The sequence below is a fragment of the Ammospiza caudacuta genome, chromosome 1, assembly GCF_027887145.1.
Source record: "Ammospiza caudacuta isolate bAmmCau1 chromosome 1, bAmmCau1.pri, whole genome shotgun sequence".
Lineage (NCBI taxonomy): Eukaryota > Metazoa > Chordata > Aves > Passeriformes > Passerellidae > Ammospiza > Ammospiza caudacuta.
Genome location: NC_080593.1, coordinates 18,851,653 through 18,865,368, shown reverse-complemented (window position 1 = coordinate 18,865,368; position 13,716 = coordinate 18,851,653). Strand labels below are relative to the sequence as shown.

General features: G+C 36.5%; 1 protein-coding gene across 2 annotated transcripts in view; it reads right to left on the bottom strand.

Moving 5' to 3' along the window:
* The window catches only part of PIP4K2A (phosphatidylinositol-5-phosphate 4-kinase type 2 alpha), a 108,011-nt gene that overhangs the window by 42,444 nt on the left and 51,851 nt on the right, over positions 1-13,716 (bottom strand). For both annotated transcript variants that reach the window (XM_058825542.1, XM_058825547.1), the window contains exons 2-3: positions 8,330-8,427; positions 7,133-7,229 (exon numbers count right to left, since the gene is read on the bottom strand). In XM_058825542.1, coding sequence (XP_058681525.1) covers positions 7,133-7,229; positions 8,330-8,427 — 195 coding nt within the window. The remainder of the gene's footprint in view (positions 1-7,132; positions 7,230-8,329; positions 8,428-13,716) is intronic.

Here is a 13,716-nt window from a genome sequence, read left to right as displayed (position 1 = left end):
ATTCTAATCTCTCGCACGCCTAATGTAAATGTCATTGTTTTCTAACTGCTACTTTAGCAGACAAGATCGTATTTTAGAAACTTTGAACACATGAACTGAGTGTTGGATGTAATACAAAAACTGTGTAACTAATTTTAAAAGGGATCCTAATAAAAATTGCCATTGAGCCAGACCTTTTCCTAAGAAAGAGGAAAAGGGCAATAGGAAAATTCTGGTGGCAAAGCATAGAGAGCTTTAGAAGAACAGTAATCTTTCAAACTGACTGGCTTAACAGCTTCTCATTGATTTAAATCTTCCCCGTTTCAAGACGTCTGGACAAAGGCAAACAACAGTTACTGGTGCTGTGATCTCATCCAAAAGCTGTGGAAAACTAAAATGAGCTTTACAAGCTCAACATACCCTAAAGACAAATCAGATGACATCCCAGACTATTTAAGAGTGCCTCTGTGCAAGCTTTGCATGAACAAATAGGCAAAAACAAGTGCACAGATGATGCTCTGCGATGACTGAAATCATAGGTCAGTGGAAAAGCCTGACAGTGGCTCATGGCTGTTGGAGGATGATGCACACACTGTCTGGCTGCTCTCCTGCAGCACCAATCACAGTGCTGCTCTCTGGCCCAGGCACAGCTCCCCAACAAAACAGACCTGGAGCTTCCCCCAGCCTTTTGTAAAATTTTTTTACAAGACTTCAGGAATCATGGATATGGAAATTAGACAAGGATTACTGATTAAGAAGGACATCAGAGAGACAGTGTCATACAACTGACATAGATGCTCCAAAGTGATGTGCTGTAATTTGAAACAAGTTTTATTGTCCTGATTTTCAGGACAATGTTTTGTCAGTGACTTGTAGAGGGAAGAAAGGCAAAGCACTAGGCTTTTTTTAAAAACGGAAGCACCAAGCCCAGAGATATCTGGGTGGTCATACAGGGACAGGTAGGGATGACTTGTGGGTCTATTTTGTATGGTGACACTGCTCTTGCCATTAAGCAGGTGTTTACCTGGAAGTCCTGCTGCAGAAGCATGACCAGGCAACACTGATCTCTGACACTGGAAGGTCTATAAGGAATCTGACATGGAGAAAAGCATACCTGACCTACCAGTCACATGCTACAAGCACATTCAGGGGTGTACCCTCCCCTGCCTTTGCCAGATATATGGACAATTTTGCACAATGATTTCTTGTCAACTCATACGCATGGCTCTCAAAAGGCCTATGGTGAGTGTCATGGCACCCCCAAAGGATGAAAACAGGGCACCACTGGTCATGTGCTGCACCCATCAAAAATACAGAGCTCCTTCTATGATCTGGATGCAGATGCACACACTCCAAACACCTATGAACATTAATAAAAAATTGTATTGAGGGAGTGATTACTATGGAGAAAGATGTGAAAAACTTTGACAGAGAAACACAAACAACTTATTTTTTGCATTGAGCTATCCTTCCAGGAGAAAGGTGATGGGTTTCTTGACTTCCTTGAATAAGAGTTAATGAATAAACCATGAGAGTCTTTCCTAAATCAAGCTATCCTATTGAGACTATAGATCTGGATTTGGAGCTGTCAGCTTAAGGCGTGCTCTTGCTTTGGAAAGAGTTGCGGCTCTTTTTCTGGAAGCCTTTTCCCTTTAGCCCTGCAAAACTTGGCTTAATGCCTTCCTTTCAATATCTCTAAGAACTCAGGAGTACCTATCAGTTTGTTCTTTTGATGTTGCCAGCACATGCTAAATTACTATTTTCCAGTTTGAATGCCCAGTCGTGAATGATACTCAGTTTAGCAAGGAACAGCCAAAAGCAAGGCAAATTAAATGTTTTCTAGGGAAAATTGAGAGAAACCACAAATTAGAATTTCTGTTGCCATAGGTACTAAGGTTAACTCCCACCATCACTAAATTATTATTTGGGCTGACACTTAAGGCACTACATCTTAGAACATTAGATTTAGATTGAAAACTTCATTTTTTACATGCTAGAAAGACTACAAACAGCAGAGGTTTTGTTACTACAGCTGGTTCAACACTTTACTACCACCACTGCCTATACTCACATCAAACAAGATGTCAGCAGCTCTGAATGGTGACAGCAATGTCTTGGTGTCAATGTCCATTTGGGATCCACAAACTGCATATTCTGCTATAGGAATCTCATCTAACAAACAAGCCCAGGAACATTTCAGGCACTGACAGACTTACCATGCTAAAATAAAATGACTAGCACTGGTATTTTCTTTACAAGACAGTTCTTGCTTTGATGATTTTTAAAGCACTTTATGGAATTAATTGAAGAGATTGTCTTAGGAATAAGCTCCAACTTCTAACATGGCTACTGCTGACCTTGCTGTGTGTAGTTTGATGCTGGAGGTGGCTTGTTCTTTCCCACACCAAGGGCCAAAAAATAAAAGCATGAATTTAAGCGCAGAAGCACCAGCTGAGAGCATTGATTAGTATTTGTTTGTGTGAAGAAACATCTCACCTTGGATTGCAAAGTACTTAAAGTTCTTAAGATGATGTCTTAGGATTGGATAAGTCATGTAAAATGAACAAAAATATTTAGAGATTGAGGATCTGAAGTTTAGATACCTCAAAATAAAATTATATTGAAGGCTGACATCTAAAAAACAAGCCTGGAATTTGCATTGTTTTCCTGATGCCTTGCTATGAGCCTAGACTACAAATCTTTCTGCACAGAAAGCTCTGGGAGATACTGAAAAGTATCCTTAACAGTTTTATCAGAAAAAGTTGGACACAAGTTCATATGGTTTGTTATTAGAAAAATTGCTTAAAAGCAGGAATTCTCAATTATTTTGGATTTCAAGCTGTTATATGGAAAAATGTTCAGAGAAATATCAAGCATAGGTAAATGAAAAAGAACTTACAGACCCATCTGCTAAAAGTTCTTCATTAATTCTTTGTCCTGTACAGAGAATCTCTATAAACTGCTCCTGCAGACAGGAAAAGTCAGCTCTGAGCCTGTCTCCTACTACCCTGAGTACCAGAACGTGCAGGGCAGTGAGCTGTGCCCTCCCTCATCCCCAGCAGAAGGCTCATCAGGTACCCTGGGACATGGCTGCCCTCTGGTATCAGCAATTGCACTTTACTGGGCAAGAACCCAGTCTTCCTCTTCTGCCTGGCAGAACCCAGATTTAGGATTCAGCAAGAGCTTTAAGCAAAAACAGATGTGTTGGAGCACAATAAAAGAAGTTTCCCTTCCCAGAGCAACAGCAGCAGAAGCATTTGTAACAGTAGTAGATCCTATTTTTCTACAGATTGTTGGGGGTTGTTAGGTGAGCTGTCTGCCTGTTAATCTCTCATAATTCTGAAGTTCACATAAACTAACCCTTTAATTCTTCTAACAGAACTCTACTCTTGGATTTTCTAAGGTAACAAAGTATGCCAAATGACTTGAGAAGCAATCCCAAAGAAAAACAGCTATCCCATTAATTGGGGGAGAACAGGGTGGGGGAGTTGGTAGAGGGGGTAGAAATCTTTCTGTAGAATAGCCTTTGCAGTGTCTAAAGCTGAGGGGGAATGCAGAAATTAAAATTTAGTGCTTAGTGAGGGACTTCTCAATATCTGTTTTCTAATCACATTTTCTGTTCTACTAGAAACAGTTAATGCTCTCAAGTATTCTCCCATGAATAGTAGAAGGATTCTTTTTCAATTAAACAAGAAAACACTAACAAAAATACATCATTTACCCTATCAAGGCAAAATCTGTCATTACTTAATAATTTGGAATTGACACTTTAAAAAGTAATCTTCAATCAGAGAACCATGTGCTTGTAACATCCAGCAGTACAAAACAAAACAATAGTCTCTTTCCCTTTGATAATTTAGTCTACGTGGTTAAAATGGTTTTGAAGTTTTTCATCATTCAAATGCAATTTTGATTCTGACTGATCAGCAGTTGTGTTCCCCCTTTTAAGAAAAAAACAGCCAGACCAGTTTTTAATTTAATGCAGTAACTGTTTTAGAATTTTTTAATAAAACAAAGTTTCTTAAACTACATTAAGGACCTCATTTATCACAACAAGTTTGTATAGGAAATCTTTGAATGAAACTCAGTATTTCACTAACTTCATACTATATTTTCTACACTGCTGTTCATTATAAATCATTAAGCACAAAAAAGTCCACACTGTATTAGCAGCTGCACATGTAAACTTCACATGTAAACCACAAAACTTCAATCCCAGTTCAGTACTAAATATCTCTTGGAGATGCCCAACTAGCTAAGAAATATAGACAGATGCAGGACAGATTACCAAAAACATCTCAAAAAAGGGAGTTGGTTTGTGTCATGTCAAGGAAGGGAGTTCATTCCAGGAACTGTAATTGCCATTACTAGAAATGGCTTCCTGTAAGGCATGAACCATACACAACTTAAGGAATTCCTCTGACTTCTAAGTCCAGACTACTTGCAGGAAAAAGCCACGTACTTTGTGAGATTTAAATATCTCTTCAGAGACATAAGGAGATCTCTGTAAGACAAGTTCTATATATTATTTCACTAAGTGAACTAAGTCTATGTGTTAAACAGTCCACAAAATTACTACAAAATGAGAAACACAATGTAAAGAATTAAAATTAGTATAGCCCACTACTTAGAACATATGCTACCAATTTTTTTCATAAGGTAGGTTTTGTTTTATTAGTGCTTACTCATAAGGAAAGACTATTTGCCCTCTGGAACAACTCATCAAGGATAAAGGATATCAGCAGAACATTCTGAAAACAAAGGCATTTAAAATGAATGTTCTTTGAGACTGTGACTGATGTCTGACTAATGAACAAGGTAATTGGTTTATTTATCTAAACCAATCCTTTCTGGCTCAATAATGGGAATGATATTGTTCACAGTTGACCAGGACTCCCTTCCTGAGAATCACTATATAAGAAAAACTATCAAAGAAAGTAACTCAATATTTCTTCCATAAGCTTTCCCTTACTTTTACACTGCAAACAATTTTTTAGTTCCAGGTTTGATTCTAAGAAATCATTTTAACCAACAATAATTGGAATAACTTCCTTGGAGATAAACGTTATCTGAAAAAAAGTATATATATTACATTCCCTTTTTAAGTCACAGAGACTGTAACATTAAATTGAAAGCAACTTCTACTTTTAATAGGGATAATCCCTATCTTACACATGAGGAGACAAATTTTAAGTTTAGTTCTGTAAAAAAATTTAATTTTGAAACTGAGTTTAAAATACATTAATATTTTAAGCATTTAATTTATTTTCTTTTTAATCAGATTAGTCCAGTAGAAAAAGAATTCAGAGTGATAAATTGCTTGGGCAGAGGAAAAAAGCAATAGTGAATTATCTTCCCTTAGGTTAATTTTAACTATCTTCTGTTTTTCACTAAATATGCTTTAAATACTAAAAACCATGAGTTTTTTTTCCTAATACATAATTTTGTTGTATCAAAAACCAGGATGTAGTTACATGTTCTTATTTTGGGTTTTTGATTGTTTACATTACCAAAACACATAGCTACAAAGAAGTATTTTTGGGTTTAATCTGAAAATATGGACAATTTATCCAGTGACAGTTACTTAATACTGCTTTATCATTGTTATCATTAATAAATCCAAACAGTAGTATAACATAGTTACAACAGGAATTTCTGCTGCAGAACAGCAGTGCATTTCACAGTGCTGTGGAATGCAGCATTTTTGATTATGCCAAGTTTGCCAGTTTTAACTCATTGTAGCATCTCAAGTGTTCTACCATTTACTGAACTCTACCTTCCACTGTCTAGTAATGTCAAAATGCTCTAAAGACAGCAAGCATGAATTGACATCACAATTTTAAGAGCAATCATGTCTTCCTTCATTGTCAAGAAAAATTAAATCTTCATATAAAGGGATCAAATAACTTCTCAAGCAGTAGGATCCTGCTTGGTCCAAGAGCAGAACTGAACCAGGAATGCCATTTGATACATCTATTTAAACCGCTGGCCTCAGCCTCGGTGCATTTCCTTTTAAACAGTTCTTCATAAACAGGATAATGAAAAATCACGGAACATGGAAAGATCATGACAGCTCCAAAATAAACCAACAATCCTCTTCTCCACTGACTGGCAAAGTGTCTTAGCAAGGCTACAGTGGCTGTAAACTGAGATTCATAACCTAATCTCTGTCTACACCCCTGCACATTTTAAACCACCTATCCATTTCTAACACATTGTTTGATCCTGAAAAGGGGCAAATTGGTAAAAAGAATTGTTGAAGGACTCAGATATAGATTTTGGCTGCAACATTCAGTTTACTCCATGGGCAAGAATGGGAGTGTTATTGTACAAATGCATTTTGTACCATTTGTTTAGCTACTTAAAACCATTTCTTAAAAATTCTCTTAATATATCTTAGTGACATTATAAATATAACTGTAGCTCACATCAAAATAGCTTAAAAAAGCAAAAAAGTATGAGAGGAAGCAGTTACACAGCAAGCATTCTTTAGTTCAGGACATCTTGCAGTGTGACTGCAGAAGGAATTATCCTGTGACTGAAATGCTGTGCATTAGGAACTGTTAATGGAAAAGGGAACTATCAGTGAGAACTGGCAAATCAGGCTGAAGCAGAGTTCAGGGACTTTCTTCTGCAAAGTCAGAAAGAAACTCTGACTGCATGGAACAACCCTGCCAAATCTAGAGCAATTTCTTGGTTTGCTGTATCTACTTTACACAAGCAATTTGTTTCCAGATCCTCTTAACGTCAGGAAAATGAGACATGATGAAGTAGGATGAAGCTGGCAGGCCATAGGTCACTGTCCTGTAACCAAAAAAAGCATGAGGGAAAATAAAAAAAAAAGAAAGAAGGCTGTGGTCATTTCAGAAACCACATCTCATACAGACAGAGCACTGAAGAAACTGTTATCTAAGCCACTGGGCTGAATACAGAATCTCTTGCCAGAGGTGTCCAGACATTATTTTTCCTCCTTATTGCAAGAAGTCTTACCCTGCAGCTTCAATAAATGTGGCTTATATGGAGGCACTCTAATGAGGAACACAGAGGACTAAAGATGGCACAAGGGCAGGAATCAGAAGAAAGCTGGGGCAGGCTGAAAGGTTAAACACAAATGTGCATTTCACCAGTCTAGGCTTTTTCAAAGTGAACTTACCTGAAAGTCTTGATCATCAATTCCAAATCTCTCTCTCAGATTCCGGAAAACCATTGGACAATATTCTTTAAATTTGAAATGACTTGGCATGTTTTCTCTGAAAGAGAAAACCAATTCAACTTCATTACTTCATTCATGCATATACAATAAGCAATTTGAGAATTTTGTCTCAAAGCTGCTCATAGAAAGCTCAGGATAACAATCCTCTTACAATTTCTCTTCTAATGCTTTATTTTTTTCACTGAGATTGGGTTATCTTGTTTTTTTCCACAATGCTTAATGAATGTTTATTAGCTTACTATAACATCATTATGTCATAGCTAAGGAACTACAGCAATGATGAAATGAACACAAACTGTATTTTGACAATTCTGAAACATGGACTCAAAAGAAGAAAAGAATGCTTTCCCACTGTCCTAAACTTACTTCAAAGGTGAAATCTTGGATTCTACAAGAACTACTATACCATCTGCAACATCAAAAAATACTAACAGTGCCAAACTTCAAGAAAATTTCACTCAATCAATAGAGAACTAGTTTTAATATCCTAGTGTTCATTTTAGACTTATACAATAGAAAAGTTATTTTCACCTTTGTCACTGAGCTGAAGACCCAAAGTAGCAGAATTTTTCTTTTCTACCTCTATTCTTGAATAAAATTCACGTTATACACACATCAATATTAACAGTTTTGTATGTCTGTACATACTGTTCATTAGGCATTTTATTTTTAAGAGACAATAGATACTACAGGAAATTACCATAATGCTTTTGAAACATCTATATGATGGGTATGATTTTGTATTATGGAAAATAAAAAGCTGAACATTATTCACATTTGATACAGGCTTTAGATTTTCATTCTTATTCAAATAGAACACTTAATAAAGAGCACATGAAGTTATATTTTTAAAATACACAAATTCTTATACAGCCATAAATAATCACACCAAGAAAAGATCACCTTCAGTATCTAATGTACTCATAAGGCAATAATAAACCATATGGAGGAAAAAATTCTACCCAGCAGCCTTTGCTGTTGCTTTTTAGAACAGCACAGACGGTTATGTTTATCTCAGGATTAACTTAATCATCAAAACTTCAGTTCCATGCACTGAAAAATAACAGAGTTCATAGTACTTCATAAAAATATCACTACCACTATCCACTTCTGCACAAAACTGTTACTTGTACTTACTTGTTGAAAAGGTGATTGTCCACCTTTATCTTTGAGTATGCTTTGAAATCATCTGGCATCAACATAACAGGGATTTGAACATGGCTCAGTTCATTGATCTAGAGAAAACAGAATATATTTAGTTGCTGCTGTCTTTGCAAAGAATGCTACATATATGTCTTAATCCTGAAAGTCTACTCTTTCCTGTGTATATATCCAAGGAGTAAATGCAGGTAATGGAAGAATGTAGAAGCAGTATTATTCTTTCCAGATCAAACACAGTCTCAAATTCACTCAAGAGTGACACTTTGGAAGAGAAGAAACAGCATTCCATATTTAGACTTGTTTCAGAAATAAAAAAGTGCTTTAAAGCACAGCTGGAGCGTACTTTTTATGGAAGGTCAATGACAATGCCACCAAAATCCTTTCCTATACCAACACATTGTTCCTATTTTGCCAGTCAAGTTATGCCTTCCAAAGATAATTCAACTTTTTATTTCCAATGACTATTCACCCCTGCAGCTTATGAAGAAATTTTATATGCCTGTGTCTTGAACGGTTTGTAGAAAGCAAAGTGAAATTTTGCATGCATGTGAATGTATGTATTTTCAGTTCCATAAGCAGAAGTTTGTTTCTTACAGTAGTGCAAAACTCAGATGAGTTTTTGTAAGTCACAGTATTCAGGGTTTTTTTGATTGTTCACATTAGACAAACTATTTAATTAGATAAATTTTGGCTTAGAAATAAAGGTGCGCGTTAAGTCCTAAGGTTTTCCTTATTTTCTTACATTGATGTGGACCACCTACTCTCTCTAGCTTTGAAATTAACATTGTCAGTACTCTCCAGATTAGGAATTTTCCATTTATATTTTTAATTTACTTCTGACCACATCTCCATTATAAAATGTAGACAACTTTACCATGACCTAGTTTGTAGGTACGTTTTTGGTATTGCATGTATTAATGTACCCTTACTTGACTTAAGTTTAAATAGAACATGATAAATACAAGACAGAATTGTTAAGCTTGCAATGGTCCTTCCAAACCAGGAATGACATACCCATTATAACAACAGTCACCAAATACCCATGACATATGTTTTATCCATGCTTTTATGGCACTCTACACTCTGGTCATGCATCTTAATTTACCCGGTCAAATCTTTTTGCTCACATAGAGCCCATTTTTCTCAGCAGCTTTCCACAGGGTTTAGAGAAAAGTCCCACTCTATAAGAATGGAAATGTACACCGGGGCTGGAGGTAGCAACACAGGTGTGCTCCTCTGCTCATCCACCAGTGTTTTCCAACTAGGAAGATGTTAATTGCCTGTAAATGCTACCCTGCTTAAGAGAGGCTTTTGGAGAAACCTTCACTGAAGCAGCTATAGGTTAAAAATACTGGAGAAAAAGAAATGCACTCCCTGCAAGCATGACCTTTAGAAGAGCTGAAGTTAAAGAAAACAGGAGAAGAGTGAAGAGTCCTCTAGCTCTTAAGCAGAAGAAAGAAACCTTCCTTCTGGCAGGAAAGTCAGGTGGTCTCCTTACCTTTCAATACTTTAAAGCCCCAGTGATGTTCCCTGCTATGTCTCATTTTTGTCATTCTGATCTTGCAAGCCCACATGAAAAGTGCAAAGAAAGCTTCTTTGGAAAGACCTGAAAAGTTTTTGATAGAAGGATGGCAGCTCTCAGCAGAGCAGGGAAAGGAAAGGGAGAGATGTTGGGGATGAGCTCAAAGAGCTCCACTCCTTGGTGTTGTAGGGAGAATGCTCTTTTCTCACTCCAAAGGGAGAGAAAGAAGAAACTCCAATAAATTTTAGAAAACACAGCTGTACAAGCCTAATAAATCATGATGACACCTCATTAAATACAATATAAAATAACAAAATGCTGATTGAAAAATCACTACACCCAACATACAGGCTCTTTACTGAAGCTGATACTGCTGTACATCAATCTCACCCTGAAGCCACAAGGCAGCTCACGAGTCTGCAGAACCAGTCCAAATAAAACTAGGGACATGTAGATATATTACATAGAGATATGAAATTCTGAATTTGTTTTACAGAATTACCATCTCTTTCAGACTGCCAGATCACACAACAAATTTCACACTTGAATGAAGAGTAGCAGAAATGTACACACAGATACACTACAGACAAAAATGATCCCAAGAACACCTTCTGCTGAATACTGTAAAAAATCCTCAACTATCTACAACAAAGTTTGCTTGCAAAATTACATTTTAGGTTATCAAAACTGCATTGATCAAATTTTTATGTGTACTTGCTTTCTTAATTTGCTGATATGAAGTTTCTCTGCATACATCTACAGATTAGCTTTCATGCTGTGAATATTTAAATTTGTGCTATGTAATGGCACAGTTTTACTTGTGCCTGTAGGCTTTGCAAGCATCACCTACACAGTGGAATGAAAAAGCCTTTGTATGTGCATACTCTCAGGATTTTTTGATTTTAAGAAAAAGAATTCCAAAATACTTCTCCTAAGATGTTCCCTACAAGATATAAATGTACACTATCCCCATTCCCCAATCAGCAGGTTTGATGGTTTTGTTCTTTTCAGGGGGGATGAATTTTTCAGAGTGCTTTTTGTCTTGGTTTGTCTTTTTTTTTTTTTTTTGGTTGGTTGGTTGCCTTTTTTTTAAGATTCATCCAAATCTGAGGCAAGTAAAAGTAATTTCTTTAATATTTTGGGGAATTCCTCTCTAGCAGAGCAGGAAAATAAAAAAGCAGGTGATGAATACACAGTAGAAGTGACCTTTGGTGTAGCACACCAGCTGAGTAATGGCATATCCCAGCAGCACAGACCATTAATTAACTTAAACCTTTTGAAGTATAAGGTCTGGCTCTCTCTGCAATAGGACATTTCTGGACAGATTTGATGAGGCCAGACTGGAAAATGTGCACAAGAGAGAATGGAACACTCGTGTCATTAGATCTTGGTGGAAACTGGAACCACATTGTGGGGGGAGGGAGAAGAAACAATATCCAAAACACCCCCCCAAACAGCTCTTGAAAAGCTAAAAGAAAAGGGAAAGGTCAGAGGGATCAATTCTCTACTTTGCCATCACTGTGTGAAGAAACAGTCACATCTAAAAGACACTAAATGTGAAATGCAAAGAAAACATTTTGAGTCTTCCAACTTATCTCAGATGAATATTTTGCTTCTTTTTCTGTTTGAAAGTTCAGCACAACAGAAAATGTGTTAAGATGCATGTGATACCTTGGACAAGTATCATGTCCATCTCTTCATTAAATACAGCGAGCTCCCTTAGCAATAGCAAATGAGATGTGTGCATGAGGATGAAAGTTCAGCATTCCAAATTACAACAGAAACTGTAACAATAGCTGTAATAATTACATAAGAAATACTCATTTTCCTCAAAGGAGTGCTTTTGAATGTAATAGAATCATAACCAAGAAACAATTGCCCAAGAAATTGAGGTAAACAAGAGATAATTGCAAAGCATAAATGAAACAAAAAGAGCTCACTGGACAGAGGACTGCAGGTTTGGGATCAAATATTCATTTAACTGGAATTACTTCTGAGAATCTACATGTACAGCATCTCTATAATAAATACATGTGCATCATATTAGGAAAATTCTTTTAGTCCTGCAACCTACATCCTTTAATTGCCTTGTATTATTGTTGCCAATGCAAAATTTTGCTCCAGTTTGTCCTTTTTTGAAAGGGACAATGCTTGCTGCATCTTTGAGGAATTCAAATCCAATAAAATAGCCTTAGAGAATGTATTACTTTAAATATGAATGACTAAAATTTTAGTTGCACAGTAACCATGTATATTATGTATAAATACCTCATGTGTATTAACAACATTTGTAAACTCACGCACACATGATACTAACAAGTGACCCAGAAACCTCCATGAAGTAATTCATTCAGTATCTTTTGTGATATTAGTATAAACACAGGTAGTTGTGACACTTGGAAACATCTCCAGACAACTTACAAGCTTTAAGACAGAAGAATGTTAAAAGTCTTAGACTGGCATTGCCCCTTTAAACATGGATGCAAACAATTGTGGCTCAGAGGGGTGGCTTGGCCATGGGAGGTGAGAGAGGGCCAAAGCAAAAAGAAGTTTTCAGGCAAAAAACTACTGATTGCAACTCATTTTGCTCCTGCAGGTTTAGCATTGAATTCACACTGTCAGGATAACAGAGGTTGTAATTAAACTGCAAATAAGGGAATAATAAAAGCCTACTGGACATTGAATAAATAGTAAGACTCAGCTGGTAATGATTTTGAAATTAGCACACAGAGAGGTGTTCCCACAAAGTCATCTTATATTGGTGACATTTCAAACAAGCTTCTCTAATTTATATGATTTCAAATCAAGCAATGACTATAGCATAAATTGTTAGGCATTATTAATGGCCCTTATTTAATTCAGATACATTCACCCTAAACACCGCATTACTAGGGCAATGCATAATTAAGCATTAGTTTTCCTTCTGTCAGAACATAAGCAGCAATAAATTGCTTGTATGCAAAGCAGACAATGAGATATTTAAACTGCATATAATAAAGGCAATTTACAGCATATATTGCATGTTTAGCTACAAGAGGCAGAACAACAATCCTGTTTTCCAACAGACACAAGCTGTTGCCCATTGCTACAATGTTACAGCAAGAAACCTGTGTAACACATTACAGCTGGTATTACTCATTTAAAAACCCAAATCAAGCAAACCAACGAACCAAAAAAACCCCATTAAAAAAAATAAAAAATAAACCATGTACAACATCCAAAATTTAATCCCAAGAAGACCACAAATCACACTCAGACTACTTAGCAATGCCTGGTTTCTTTTGAAACTCTCTTCCTATTTAAAGCCTTCATACCCTATGGAGTCGGTTTTTTTAATTAATGTTGCAGCTTTAGTATACAGCATATATACTGTTTCCTTTTATTTTAACATATCAGCCCACCAGACTCACTGAAACTATGGAGGGATGAGGTGTTTTCACACTGAACAGCCTGATAAAACATCTCAATTGCAGTTACAGCTCTTGGCAGTTTCACAAACAGGAAAATCCCTGCTGCTCCTGATGCTGGATGTGGCACAAGTTGTGGAAGTGCTACTTCTTTTCAGCTGTTTATCTCCCAGCTCTCCTTCTGTACTGAAAGCTAATTCACAGCAGTCTGATCTGTTGAGACAAACAAGCTTCAGCTGGTTTGTTACTCTAGGAGAAAGTCAAGCTCATTTTTCACAAATTTGTGCATTCTTAAACACTGATTTTGGAAGAAGTGGGAGTGATGGAGACTTCAGAAGAAAGAAATTATTGGGATGTAAAAATAGAACTGAACTTTTAACACCACCAGCAGTACTGAGATTTTTATGTTCAGGGTTTTACTTTCTGCATTGCAG